General features: G+C 40.2%; 1 protein-coding gene across 2 annotated transcripts in view; it reads left to right on the forward strand.

Annotated features, from left to right (window-relative positions):
- The first annotated feature begins 7,419 nt into the window (after positions 1 to 7,419).
- The window catches only part of ano8b (anoctamin 8b), a 72,161-nt gene continuing 65,419 nt past the window's right edge, over positions 7,420 to 14,161 (forward strand). For both annotated transcript variants that reach the window (XM_041792381.1, XM_041792382.1), the window contains exon 1: positions 7,420 to 7,787. In XM_041792381.1, the coding sequence (XP_041648315.1) occupies positions 7,622 to 7,787 (166 nt within the window). In that variant the 5' untranslated portion in view covers positions 7,420 to 7,621. The remainder of the gene's footprint in view (positions 7,788 to 14,161) is intronic.

A 14,161-nucleotide genomic window follows, 5' to 3' on the forward strand; every position in this document is an offset into this window, starting at 1 on the left:
ATTTGTGATTTTTGTTAATACTGCATAATTAACTTAAGACCAACTTAAAGTCTCTTTTAACTAAATACCATTGTGTGTCTTATAAATCTCTTATTCCTAAATATTTTATTTTACATACAAGTAGAATTAAAAAGGAATAACTTGGTGCATCAACCTCAACTACTGATTTTTATTTATTTATGGATTTTTTTTTGTTTGTTTGTTTTTTTAATAGATAATTGTTGTTGGTTTCACATGCTTTATATACTGTAACATGTTGGGGGATATGTGGGCAGAAGTTTTCCTGCATACCTTTGGACACTTTTGCACAAACGTCAGAGAAAACTGTTTATATGTGTTCTGATAGTGACTATGATTTTATCATTTTCAAGATAGTTTTATAAATGCTCCTGGTAGATTAGTGTCATTTCATGTGAAAGCATTATTGCACCTAGACTGTTAACCACTCAGTTTGTGAGTCTCTCTTTCTCTGAGCTTGCCACAATATCATTTTCACTGACTACCCACCATACCCTGTTCACATAAAAACTCATCCTAAGTAACCTTGATTGAAATTCAGTGTAGCATATTATATACCCAGGTGCTGATAGGTGTATAATTAAGAGGTCAGTGAAATATATGTCTATCTTATGAGGTCTTTGTTTGTGGTCACCTCATAGGGAGAAGCAGATAAATAGTGTCATCTTGTATCATTGTATAGAATTAGTGGCAGTTGCTCGATGTTTGAGGAACAAGGGCAAAAAATTAAAATACTGGAACCTTCTACATGTGGTGGAGCACCAGTGCACAAAAATTGTATTACATTATGTTGAAACTCTGGTTAAGACTGAATTATTTTTATGATGTGGTTACACCTACAACACCACTGTAACAAACAAATGCAGAATTATTGACTATTTAACCGTTTATTTCACAAACAAACATAAGAAAGTATGCCAGTGAAAATTGTATGAATTTCACCAAGGAACTTAAGGTACTTTCTCTGCTCTAGGGCATGTGCTATAGAGTGTCAAATTATACCTCCTATAGGGCACCAAAGAGAGTGCACTTTGTTCAATTTAATCAACTTACAGAGCATTTTGTCAAATTTGTTGTACTTAGAGGGCACAAAACAGGGTGCTTTGTCAGATTTAGTCTATGCAGAGAACAACAAAAGGGCACTTCCTCAAATGTGTCCTTTTATAGGGCATCTAAAGAGACACCACACTCTGTTTATCTGCCATAAAGGCATTCCAAAGGGCACTTTTGTGATTTTTTTTAACAGTTAGACAACAAGGTGGGCAAGCACCCCCTTGCCCCCATCTGAGTCCACCAGTGAATATTATACAAAATAATCAGCCAGTTCCTGGCTAAACACATCTCTCTGACAGAAAGTATAGACCAACAATAAATGACTACATTTTTTGATTTTTTTTTTTCAAGGGTGCAAGAACATCAGAAGTGTTAGTAGAGGAAAGAACTGTCTACCTTAACACAGTCAAGCAGCCTGTTTTTTTTCTTTTTGTACTTGAAGACCTCTCAGAAATCAAGCAAAAGTGTTCCTGCCTTATTACTCTTACAGACTGCTGTGATATTTTGCTTTTTTTCTACACTTTTACAGTACGACTACAGTTTCCTGTCGCAGTGCTTTTCTCCGAAGCAGCACACACCTGAGAGTTACATCAACACAACTAAGGATCTGGAAAGGAAGAAACAACATCAGGTGCCAACAAACAGCTACCGGTCTGATGAGATGCCAACTGGCAGTGCACGAAAGCAATGCAGAGGGTGTATATAGGTAGATGTTTAGTTTTGTTTTTATCATTATCAACAAAAACATCAACAGCTGGCACTTCATACCATCATCAGAAATATTCTTATCTACATCAACAACATATTCTCTCTGACACACATTTTTGTAGTATGTTTATCTAATACACCAGTAGTTTATCTGCAGGTTTTAAAGGTAAATAATGTTCATTTATATTAATTTACCATGCAGGTTTAAGTATCATTCAGTATGAGGTACAGTCTGCAAACAGATAGTGTTGTCTCAGTGAAGTCCATCATGGCCTACATCTATCATGTACTTTACAGAAAAGCACAAGAGTTAAGGCTACATGATGTTTGTGTGTGTTTGAGTGTGTGTGTGGTATTGCAGATCCTTGCAGCTGTCAAGCCAGAGGGTGGTGAGTAAGCACAATTTCTGTTCGAAGACGAGATACTTCTGAGCTGAAGGCTGTACAGGGTGGGTGATGGTGGTGTTGGTGGGGGGTGTGGGGGTGCCTGCCTGCCTGCCTGCCTGCTCGATGGTTTAACAGCTAAGACCCGTCATCCAGGAGGGCAGGCCTGGAGATGGATTGTGTACATACTGAGGAGACTTGGCCTGAGGCCTGGAGAGCAATCTTTAACCTGGGATCTCAATTATTTATTGGAGGCTCATTGTGTGCACAGAGCATGACAGCTACCACCTCACAGCTGGTGAGCGCCATCCATCATGGTCTCTACTTATCAGCACAGACTGTTAGTCTGATAAAATCTGATTAAAGATTATCAAACTGTCTTTGTTTGGAACATATTTTCCACCTTTTTTTTTTTACACATGTAGATCCTCCGTTTACATTTATGACACAAACATATGTATTTAACCTGTTGACCTGTCGTACCGCCACTGTTTATTTTGAACGGTGCATTTGGCTGGAGGCTTGTTTTAGCAAATATCAGATATTGGTTGTACATCAAAAAGCTACTCTGAGGATTTTATAACAGGTTATAAAATAGAATTAAATGAATAAAAATGCCTCTTTATGACCTAAAAAAAGTTATAAGAAGAAAAGACAATCAGTGACCAGATGAATTATTTCTATGAGGGATTTTGAAGTACCTGCAACTATTGCACCAGGGTAGGTGTCACAAATTTATTAACATCATGCTAATATTATACTATATTGTGACTGATCCAGAGCTGAGCAAGCACAACCTCACCATCGAGAGGACGCCACAGACAAAGCTGGAACCCTAAAGAAGAAATACTGTGCACCCACTGCAGCCAACCAGAGGTGGAAACAGCGCTGCACATTCTAACTACCTGTCCTTTGTACAAAGACATTAGAGACAAATTCCTTCCACTTTTCACCAGCAAACCGAACACAGAAACTTCTGTATCTGCTGGGTGAAGTTCAACAGTGTGCAAATGCTGCAGCACATTACATGAGCTATTGTGATCAGCAGAGAGCCTCAAACACCATGCAACCACAATAAACAGCATACATATAAAAAAATTTATAAAAATCATAGAATTTCTGAATTTTTGTACAATAATTTGACAGTTAAACCCCAAATTTTGATACATCTATCAGTTTTAATATATTTTTTTCTGTTATTAATGATTATAATATATTTGTACACTGGTAAACTGATGTTATCCATGCCAATAAAGCTTGATGATTTGAAATAAACTGAACTGAATTAAACTGAATTAATATGGTAAATGGACTTGATCTTGCAAAGCCTTTTTCTACAGTAGTTGGCTACCACAGATCTCAGATGCCCCGCCCCCATTAGACCACTACGGTGAAACGCCGCATCTGTCAGAATGTAAATACATGCTTACATTTCTAAAATAAAATGGGATTAAACTTCCAGGTAGGGGTGGTTGAGATAAGGGTCAGGCTATCAAGAGTTAAAGTCAAATGCCTGACCTGCAAAACCTAATCACAAAACAAGTACCTTAGCCAAGTAAACAATCAGCTTAAAGGATAAAAGCTTGTCCTCCATTAAAACACATTAACACAGCTAACATAGCTAAGGCTAAGCTGTGTTAGCTAAAAAACTAATGTAGTTAAAGCTAAAGCTAACAAAGCTACAATAGCTACACACACTGTGTGACTAATGTAGTTAAAGCTAAAGCTAACAAAGCTACTTTAGCTACACACACTATGTAACTAATGTAGTTAAAGCTAAAGCTAACAAAGCTACATAAGGGATGTTAGATACTCCTGTGTTTGCTTAAACTAGACCCTTTTTGGAAGTGGTAACAGTGGCTCGCTTTAGCTTTGTTAGTTTTAGCTAACGCTATCATAGCTACAAACACCCTCCAACCAGTTCTAAACATTGAAGTTCTTCCCTTTCTTTAGGAGTTTAGGACTTTGATTTTTAGTGACTGTGTTTCACATATCAGCTGTTTTATTTGATTTCAGGTCATATTTATTTGTGGCTGTGTCGTTCTCAGTGATTGTTTCTATATACTTTGTTTTACTGTGCGTGGTTTTAATGTGCTTGTGATCTCGATGGCTTTGGAAATAAGGGAAACCTGAATGTCCTATCAAATATACCTTAAATAAAGGTTTGAAAAGAAATGAAATAATGGCTTATGTCTAACATAGTAACATTGTTAAGCATGTTACTAGAAAAGCTAAGTTTGCTTAAGCTAAAGCTAACAAAGCTTAAGCAAGCCATATAACTAAAAAAAAAACAGGTCTATACATGAATCAATTCTGGATTAGACACTGGATCTTTATTTCAGTCTGTAATGTTTACAATGTTTTTTTTTCAATAAATGTAACTGCCAGATTATTATGAATAGAGTTGGGAAAAAAACAGCTAAAAGTTGTACTGTCAAATTGCCTCCCTTCTGTTCTGACAGATGCAGTGTTTCACAGTAGTGGTTGAAGATCTGTGGTCTGCAGCCAGGACCCTCTCAGCATCTGGCAAAGGACACATCAGCATGTGACGGCAGGAACCGTGGATTGTACCCCCAAACCTTTTGGTTGAGAAACGGCGGACTCTTCTGCGGATGCATAATCATTCCAAAATTACCTTTTTTCTGCACTTTCCATGTAAGATATTCCCCACATCTGACCACTGACAATTTTAGGCCATTAAAGGAGTGCTAAAGAACCCCTAAATTTCCCCTTCAACTCAGCAGGAGGCTTGAACAAGACAAGACTCCTCAAAAAGATGAGATTTACCCCTTTGTCAACAAGAGGGAGCCAAAATCAACACAAACTGAAAGCTTCTCACAGGAGCTTTAGGACATCAGACAGCTTTGTGCAGACATGGTAACATGGATTGACTTTGTAGAGTCTGACCGTAATGCCATGGTCAAACAGTAGGCCATATAGATTATTGTAGCATACAGCTGCTGCATACACTTCAAGTGTATTGTAAAGTGTCCAGTGGACTGAGTGAATATTCTTGTCCCTAAACCTAAGTGTCTCTAAAAGTTTAATCTATGAGGATATTTTCTGCTTTAATAAATAAATCATAGTCTATTTAATCTTCCAGGACAGGATAGTGCTGTCACAGAGGAGCCTACCTGCAGACAGCACCTGGCTGCCTCAGAGGCCTGCTGCAGAGACGATTGCTGTGTTCTGTGTAAAGGTGGGTGGAAAAATCTTTTGAAATCATCAACAGCACTGAGGAGATAACCTAATTAATATCACCAGTGTTATCCACAAGTTCTGTTTGTCTGGATTTTGTTTTCATGCTGCACTGATTTATGAAAGTGGGATGAATATTCATCTCTCAAGCATGTATGCAAAGGGAAGGGGAAATATATCTGGAGGGGTCTGGGGGGTTTCTTATGTATTTGCTTATTTGTCAAATCTCACCCTGCTTTCTCCTTGTTGAGAATTAAAATTAGTCTTCTGCACCCTGCCATAAATCATTTTGCCTGACACTCATACAATAGTGGCTAAAATAACATTTATAAAGATTTAATCTTTGTGCTGATGGTCTCCTTTACCTTGTAGCACATAGATCCAATAGTATTGTAAGAGCCATTTAGGATTTGGTTTGACTGGATGATTGGGTAACACTGCAGGCATCTGAGGTGATAGGTGGAGAACTAGCATGCATCTGGTTGGACTAATGTGGGCTTCTTTAGCCACGTTTTTCTTTGTTTTTTTTGTTTGTTTGCTTCCTTTTTAGGAAATAAACCATCCAAATGAAAATCTTTTGCATGCAAGGACAATGGACTTCTTTTTACCTGCATACATTTAATCCCCAGTGTGTCCTCCCTGTGTAAAGTTCCCTATGTGGTACCCTTCCAGTGGGAAAACGCGCTAAGTGCGCTCTCGTGTGCATTCTCCGTGCACAAAATGCAATAAAGTGCCTGTGGGGAGTGAGACGATGAAACCTGATAAAGTGCACCATAAAGGGCACGTATTCAGTACAGTAGAAGAGGAAATAAAGTGCCATTAGCTCCTTGGTTAATGTTCATTTTCAGGTCAGGTCAGGTCAGGTCAGGTCAGGTCTGATATGGAAGCATAAACTAGTTTGGTATTTCGCCGCATCAGCCTTGGTCCTATTCTGCTCTGGTCTCCTGATGACCATCCTCCAGGCCTGCGCCAGGCCCGTGCCCCATCTCTCCAGGTATCCTCCAAGCTGCCCTCTCCACAACGCATACGGTCACCCCCAAGGTCTGGACCAGCCCACCAGTATTGGCAGCACTTTTGATTGCTTATCAAACAAATTATATTGAGTTTCTTATGTCAGGTATATAGATACAGGTATACTCTACCAACTCAGCAATGAACTCTGCCAACTTATGAGCATGTTATGTCAGCTTAATGGCAACATGAAGTTTTAAGTTGGGCCTCTTAACTCAAAAAAAGCTGTGAAACTTGTTACTTTACTTTTTTACATTTGGCCCCTATAATCATTTTTACAGTGCTCTATGCTCTCCCAGTGGGGAATACGTGGCAAAGATCCCTCATAGTGCCCTCCGAGTGTTAAAAATAAGGATGCCCTCTCATTGGATAAAATGGGGTAAAATGCCCTTCAAGGTGCCCTTCAGCTGAAACACTGGCAGAGTGGTAAAACAACAACAATAATTAAATCACAGTAAATTGCCCATTAGGATGCACCTCCAGTGGCCAAAACATGATTAGTGCCATGCTGTGTGTGGACAAAATTAGATGAAGTGCCCCCCTGTGGCACCTGTCCAGAAAATGCAATAAAGTTTCATAAACTGGTCAGTATAAAGTTTATTTTTGCCGACCTTTCAGTGGTGTGGCTATCTTTTTAAAATAAATGGTAAAATAGATCAAAATTTCTTGCCTGTTTATGCATTACAGGGACATAATAGGCATGATCACAATTATAAAATAATTTGATCTTAACCTGCTTGCACTGCCCCCCACCCCCCATACAGCAGGTGCCCTTTTATGATTTTAGCTCCTAACCCTCAAACATCCTGAGTATGCCACTGTCCGTAAATGTACATTGAAATCATAAATACACTGAAATGTTCACATTTATGAAGAGGGAAATCGTGTATTACCTGTACGAGGCTATTTTAAACTCATAAAACCTGCAGCCGAAATTGTGAATAGTTGTAATGTGTATGTCAGCCAGCCCCCTCCCCCCGCCCTCCCTGTCTTTGTCCCTCCTCTGTAGTCGTCGGAGGAGCGCTCTCCTGTAGCCGCGCATCCTACTCCTTCACAGCAGCACCACCAGGATGATTCTCCGCCGCACCGACAACCTTCACTTCACTTTCACACTCATTTAACCCTTCACTCGGACCCACGCCGGCCGCCGAACCACCTACACCCATGCTTTGCCCTCCTGAGATGCGATACCACTGCACAGTTTCCCGGAGAATATCTTCACCTTCCGTCGCTCCTCGCTGATAGAGAGCATGCCCGACACGGGGGCCGGCGCTGCGGTCGCGGCGGCCGCCAGTGGTGCGACCACCGCCGGCGACGGCAGCGAGAGCTCCCGGCACCGACACCGAGCGCAGCAAGGGGACTCGGAGAGGCCGGAGCCGGGCGCTGCCCCGCCGCAAGCCTCCTCCGGTGTTCTGGGTGAGTCGAGAGAGTGCTTGTTTTGCTTTGGACGATGCGGTTTAGGGAGGAAGGAAGTGGGGACAGGTGATGTTGGGAAACGAGACAAACACCGCACCATCATACATCTCGCGGCACTGTTCTTTTGTCTGCACGAGGACGTCCCAAAATTACCAATTGATTAGCCCACGGGCCTGTGAATATCTGGCTTTGACTCTCATGTTGTTGTAGCAGCGGCTTTTTAAAATAAGCTTATTAAAATTATATTCCCTTTTAGGGAAAATGGCTACTTTCTGGCACATGCTAGTGTCTGGTGACCTTATTGTCTGTTACTGTATATTAGCCTATTTCCACACTAGTCCTATGGGTACTCATAGTAATTGCTCTATTTTTTCTCACAACAGTCGTATGGGCTGCTAGTAAGTTATGATTGGCTGCTGCTTTCTTTTAATAAAGGGGGTTTGTATTGTCTGTGAGGTCTGTGTGTCTCTCCTCCAGATATCAGGATGTTTATTAACTTCATGATGTCATCAGGGATTTCTACTGTCTACTACAGACTGTCTGATGCCTCAGTCTTAGCTGCCATGCTATTGGATACAGCAGGTGCATGTTTCTGTTATCGCAACGAGGTAAAAAGACATCCCTCTTACAATAATATTCCCATGATTTGATATCCTGGTATGTGTGGCGTGGTTTATATGTATTTAGACCACCTATTTTAGACAGGATAGCAAGCTTGTTGACATTCTACATCAGTCAAAGTACATTTGAATAGACTATATCATAGTTGTGACAACAGCGAGGGTTCTATTTTTGGAACAGACCACAGTATTGGCTGGGGTAGAGAGCCTCAGCTGCCGAGCCAGGCTTGTTTTCCTGCATGCAGGGTGCAGGGACAGACTCTGTGCTGCTGCTGCTGCAGAGTGATGCAGTGGAGCAGTGGGCTGTCAGCGGATAAGCGCTCCTTTCCACACTTGGTAGAGGTAACCTGAGCAGGTTGCTGCTGGCTAGAGAGGAGCCTGATGTCATACTGTTAAGAGGGTGGCAATGCTTGGGTCATTAAACGGGCCGCAGAAAGAGTGAAGGGTCAGCAAAGTGAGGATTAGTTCAGTTTATACTCTTAACCTGTGAGAGGTGAGACTGACCGCAAATATCAGCCCACTAAGGTCGGTACAATTTTGACTCTTTTCTTTAGATCTTCAGTCAACCAAAAGCTGCCATGAGCAAAAAAAGAGACAGAGTACAGATGCATACACAAGCAGCATTTTTGTGTGATTTGGTGTAATTTGCCACATCTTTGTAACTATAGAATAAAAAATATCTAGGCATGCACAATATTATCAGAATGATATTGCTATCTTCAGATATGACATTTCTGTTGTACCACTCTGACATATTGGCTGTAAATGTCTACCTATATTGGTTATAATTATTGGTCATATTTCAAATAAGTTTTAGGTCTATGTGTATATATTGGTATTGATATTTGAATCAGCTAAAGTAAGATTTTTTTTACTTTTTTTCTGTTATCCTTGTACTTAAACACATACAAATAATGTTTGACTAATAATATTTTTTGGGCTGTTTTCCTTTATTTGAGAGGACAGCTGAAGGGAGACCGTAATGACCAGTGTGTTGAGGACTACAGCCTCTTTATGAGCTAAACTGGTGCCTGATGTTGTTTGAGTTCTTTAGATTCATACAAAAGTTTATAGTCCGGTATTTGTGTCTGCTACATGTAGAAGATAGAGATACATCGAGTGTGCCAATACTGAATCTACTGAAATTTAAGACAGTGATTTAGCCAATTGCCAAATTCTTGAATATTTCTTTTTGAATGTTAGACTCAGTGCCAACAGTGGAGGTAAACATCTCTTCATATATTCAGCAGCCAGGTGTACTAGCAGCTAGCATTATGCTGATTGGATACAACAGAGTAACATCTGCTACTGACAGTTCATGCCACATTATTTTCAGATGGCCAGTGTTTGTCAAGCAGGCTGTTGCCGGTCACGCTCCCATGTACGCGAGCCGCTCAGGTTCAAGTCAGGGCTGCGGCTCTTTCACCCATGTTTCTTCTCACTCTCTCATCCCTGTTTCTGACGCTATTCACTATCCTCTTCTCAGAATAAAGGTTAAAAAGACCAAAATATATCTTAAAAAAAGGCTGATAACAGTGATAAACCGTTGCATTGGTGCAAACCTGAATAATATTTTACTCGAAATAAACCTTTAGGGCATCAGTGGTCTAATATGTCACTGTGTCCTTCAGTAAATTCAGTAAGATGCTGTACCTGGCAAGTGGAGGTGGTGGAGGGACTCACCATCACTACAGAGCATGAAGCTGATGTTCTGCACGGTGAGTTTATGGCGATTGCTGATGTCCAATGTTTGTCCCTAGTTGGGCCTTTGAGTAAATGTTCATGAAATGTTGATGTAGTGAATTGCAGCAATCATCCTTAACTGTAAGTTCAGGACAGCTCATCGGCAATTTATGAAAAGACTAGAGAAGCACTCAGAGAGCGCAGACCTCCGCCATTAGCCCTGTCTCCCAATAGTACAGAATCCTTCAAAAAGTTCCTGGATCCAGACACTCCTGGATCACTCCCAAAATCTAATTAGTTCTTCCTGAAAATTTCATCCAAATCTGTCCATGAGTTTTTGAGTAATGTTTCTAACAAACAAACTAACAAACAAACCCTGCTGATCACATAACCTCCTTGGCGGAGGTCATAATAGTTGTACAGTTACAGCACTGGAAGCTTCATTTGTAACACTTTCTTGTGGATGTTGACTGGTGTTGAAAATAATCTCTTTCATGATGCAATGTGGTGCAGACATAGATGATTCTGCATCCATGCAGAGGCAGCTCATAATTGATGCAGACAGATGCTGCATGTGCTTTTTCTTGCAGCAGCTGGACCTACCGTAAATACTCAAATAGTGACCACCAGCTTCCCTTCTTAACACAGCTGCTTTCAATACATTTCAGTGGTAGTCTATTTTATATGGGGCAGCTTTTCTTGTCTGTGTGGTTGTCACACATGGTGTTACAAAACCAATCATCTCCTTTGTTATGAGTGTGCTGGGTTGTCTACCTGGAAATACTCTCTAGAGTGTGGGGATACTGAGTGAGCTGCATCGGATTATCAGATAATGAATTGTTGGCCTAATAATCGTAATCAAATTCTATACAGTATGAAGATACAAACATGAAAAAAGCAGTTGACAAATCTGCTTGCATGCTGTTTATACACCTGGATGGCCCACTCAGATATCATATGTGTCAGGTAACGCTGAATTTAAATGGCTATGAATCAAAACTCAATACTTTTTTAATTACAGATCAAAATGCAGCGTAAATTCTCTGGAAGTAGGAAAATATAAAATGGGAATCATAAATATTGTCACAGTAAAGATTAAGCAACTTTTTTGGGGGGGCTTTTTGCCTTTATTTGGAAAGGAGAGGACAGTAGATATTGTACGAAATCAGGGGGAGGTTGCAGCACATGTGGGGTAACCTTACTTTCAGCCCATCTGCACCACAAGAAGAACTTTCTATAAAACATGGTATGGGTTTGGTATCACCAGCTCAAATTTCAGTAATGCATCAGCTTCAGACTTGTATAATCTCCAATACTCATATTTAAATAAATGCCCCTCTTGGGCATGGGTAAAGTTTACAAACTGTGATTGAGCCTGATATCGGTGAGTTTGGGATTATCATGTCCACAAGGGAGGGTATAAATTTCCACTCTTTTTAGCTGTGTATTAAATTGGATTTGATTTGGATTTATAAAGTGGACTAAAATATAGTAAACCATTACTTTGAAGTGTGAAGGGGGATATTACATGGTATTAAAATTATTTACAGATAACACTATAAAAGCTCTGAGTGTTTTACTACAGAACATCTAAATAAGATCAGGTGCAACTAATCCAAAAAGTTTTTCATCCAAATAAGGTCTGCTGTTGGACTGCTCTTGGCCGGTTTTGTTAATAAAACTCAAAAAGCTCAGTCACGTCTACTATAATTCCAGATTATGATGGCATAACTGTGAAATTGGATACGTTTAAGGGGGTAGATACTTCTGCAAGGAGGTATTTTCGATGTAGAAGCACCCCCACCAAAAGATATCTCATAATAGAAATAAGACAAACCTGGAGAAAAAGATAATGCACCCACTTTTTGTTTTTGGATTGCTGTCAAATCAAAGCAGCGCCTCCTCCCTGTTTTATTCTTATTTTGGAGAATATTGTGTCTGACAGTGACTCCTCAGACTACAGCCTTAGGGATGGCAAAACCTCTAAATTAAAACTGAAGATGACATGCAGTGAAGACAACGTGAATAATCAAGTTTGTTCAAGAATCGAAGCTACATATGGGATGTGTATCAGAGCAGGAGAGCGATGACTTCTTGCCCTCCTGCGCCCTCTTGCCTGTACATTTCTGTGCACGGTTCATGGAGTGAGGGATTGAGTTTGGAGACTTGAGTGGGATTAGCATGATATCATATATCCGCCTCCACACGTGTCAGTGTCAGTCAGCCAGCCCAGCGGAGAGTCAGGCTGATTTCTCCAGTCGAGATTTTGCTCACTGGAGGCCGGGATTGCTCCATTGTCTCCATTGCTTCACCACATTTTTCCTAATCCCCCCACAGTAGACCGGGATGACTTTCATCCTCTCAGCCATCTCCCTTTGTAGCTCAAACACTCACAAGCCGGCGTTTCAAAGATTAATTAAGCGTCCATCATCACAAAAAGTCTCACCAATTAGTTTGTGTTCCCCGTGAGGCCGGTGTTGATAAGATTCTGTGTTATGGAAATCAGGTCATGTAATTTGTAGTTGCCCAATCAGCAAGCGCCGTGTTTTAGATGTGGGACATTTTTTTAGGATATGTGATTGAATCTGTTCATACATTCCTGACAAACTGTGTGATTTTAAACTTGGTATGGTAAACTAAATTATTTCATAAAATTTTAACTCTGTTGATAAGAGGTCTGATGCAAATACTAAAACTAAACTGGCCTCTTATACATCTTAAATTGTGCCTTTGAGTGTTGGAGGCATTTCAGTTGATGCAGCGAGCTGATAACATAACCAACCAGTCCCCAAATATTAACATAGATAGCAGAGGTTTTATATCATAATGTTTATAGAATACTATATAGTATACTGTGTATTGTGTCTATCGTTTTGTATTACCTTGTCTCCATACTTATCTTATAGTATAACATATCATTGTCTTTTTGCAAGGGCACCTACTGTGTGCAGTGAGGCACAATCATTCAAAAAGTTGTCAAACATTTAAAGTGAAATAGTTAGAAATCCTGATTAAGATTTAACGTAAAAATGGGGAGGAATTATGAGTTATTTAACCATTGATTTAACAAAGAAACACAAGGGAGGATATTAGTGAAAATGAACTATGTGCCAAGGCGCTCATAGCACTTAATTGCATTTTCTCCACTCTACCCCCTAAATTCCACTAGATACATGTTCTGTCTGCCACCAGCTCCATCACAGCTCTGGTAGTTCGGAGTCCTGCGCGTCAATTCAGCATGGAGCAGGTCACGCGGGTAAGGCAGTTTTGCCAAAACCAATTAAAATTTTCTAGTAAAATTTCAGAATATAATACTGCAGACTGTATTTCACTTTACTACATCGACAAAACGTAATAATGGGGTTAGCAGAGCCTGTAGTCAACAGGTCAGAGGGACAATAAGAAGAGCTTTTATTTATAAATAGATAACTTACCAAGCAAGTCCACCCTTTCCAACCCCTGCAGTTCAGACCAGTAGCTTCCAAGTGTTTATGTTTTATAGCACTTATGTAGTATCTTTCTTGAATGACCAGGCATGATCACGGGTCTAGTAGTTGCCGGTGCTGCTCTGTGCTGGGCACTGAAAATGCAGTCGGTGGGTGTGGACGAACAGTGGAGCACGCTGTCAAATTGCATTTTTTCCACATAGAGGGAATTAAAGAGGGCACTCAATTTTTTACCTCTGACAGTGCACCAAAGGTGGCATTTTGGTATATATATGGTATCTTATTGTGACATATAGTATCGCATCTCTTATTCTATCAGATTGCATCATATCTAATCATACTGTATTGTATTGTATTTTGTCATGACTTCCCTGCAGTTCCCACCCCCTGTAGTGTGTGTGCTGATAAAACTTCGGACATGAAGACATTCTGTTGGTAAACAGCAGTCATGTCTCCTACAGGCACTACAGTATGTCCAAAATACTTGAGTAAATAATAAATACAGCAGTAGCCTCAGGCCTCTGCTTTGTTCACAGCAGTTTTGACTTTGTGTTTTCCAAATAAGAAAAATGTGTATGAATTTTGACTTTGTCAAACTTTGACTGGACAGTCTTCACTGTGAAAT

The sequence above is a fragment of the Cheilinus undulatus genome, linkage group 7 (genome assembly GCF_018320785.1).
Source record: "Cheilinus undulatus linkage group 7, ASM1832078v1, whole genome shotgun sequence".
Lineage (NCBI taxonomy): Eukaryota > Metazoa > Chordata > Actinopteri > Labriformes > Labridae > Cheilinus > Cheilinus undulatus.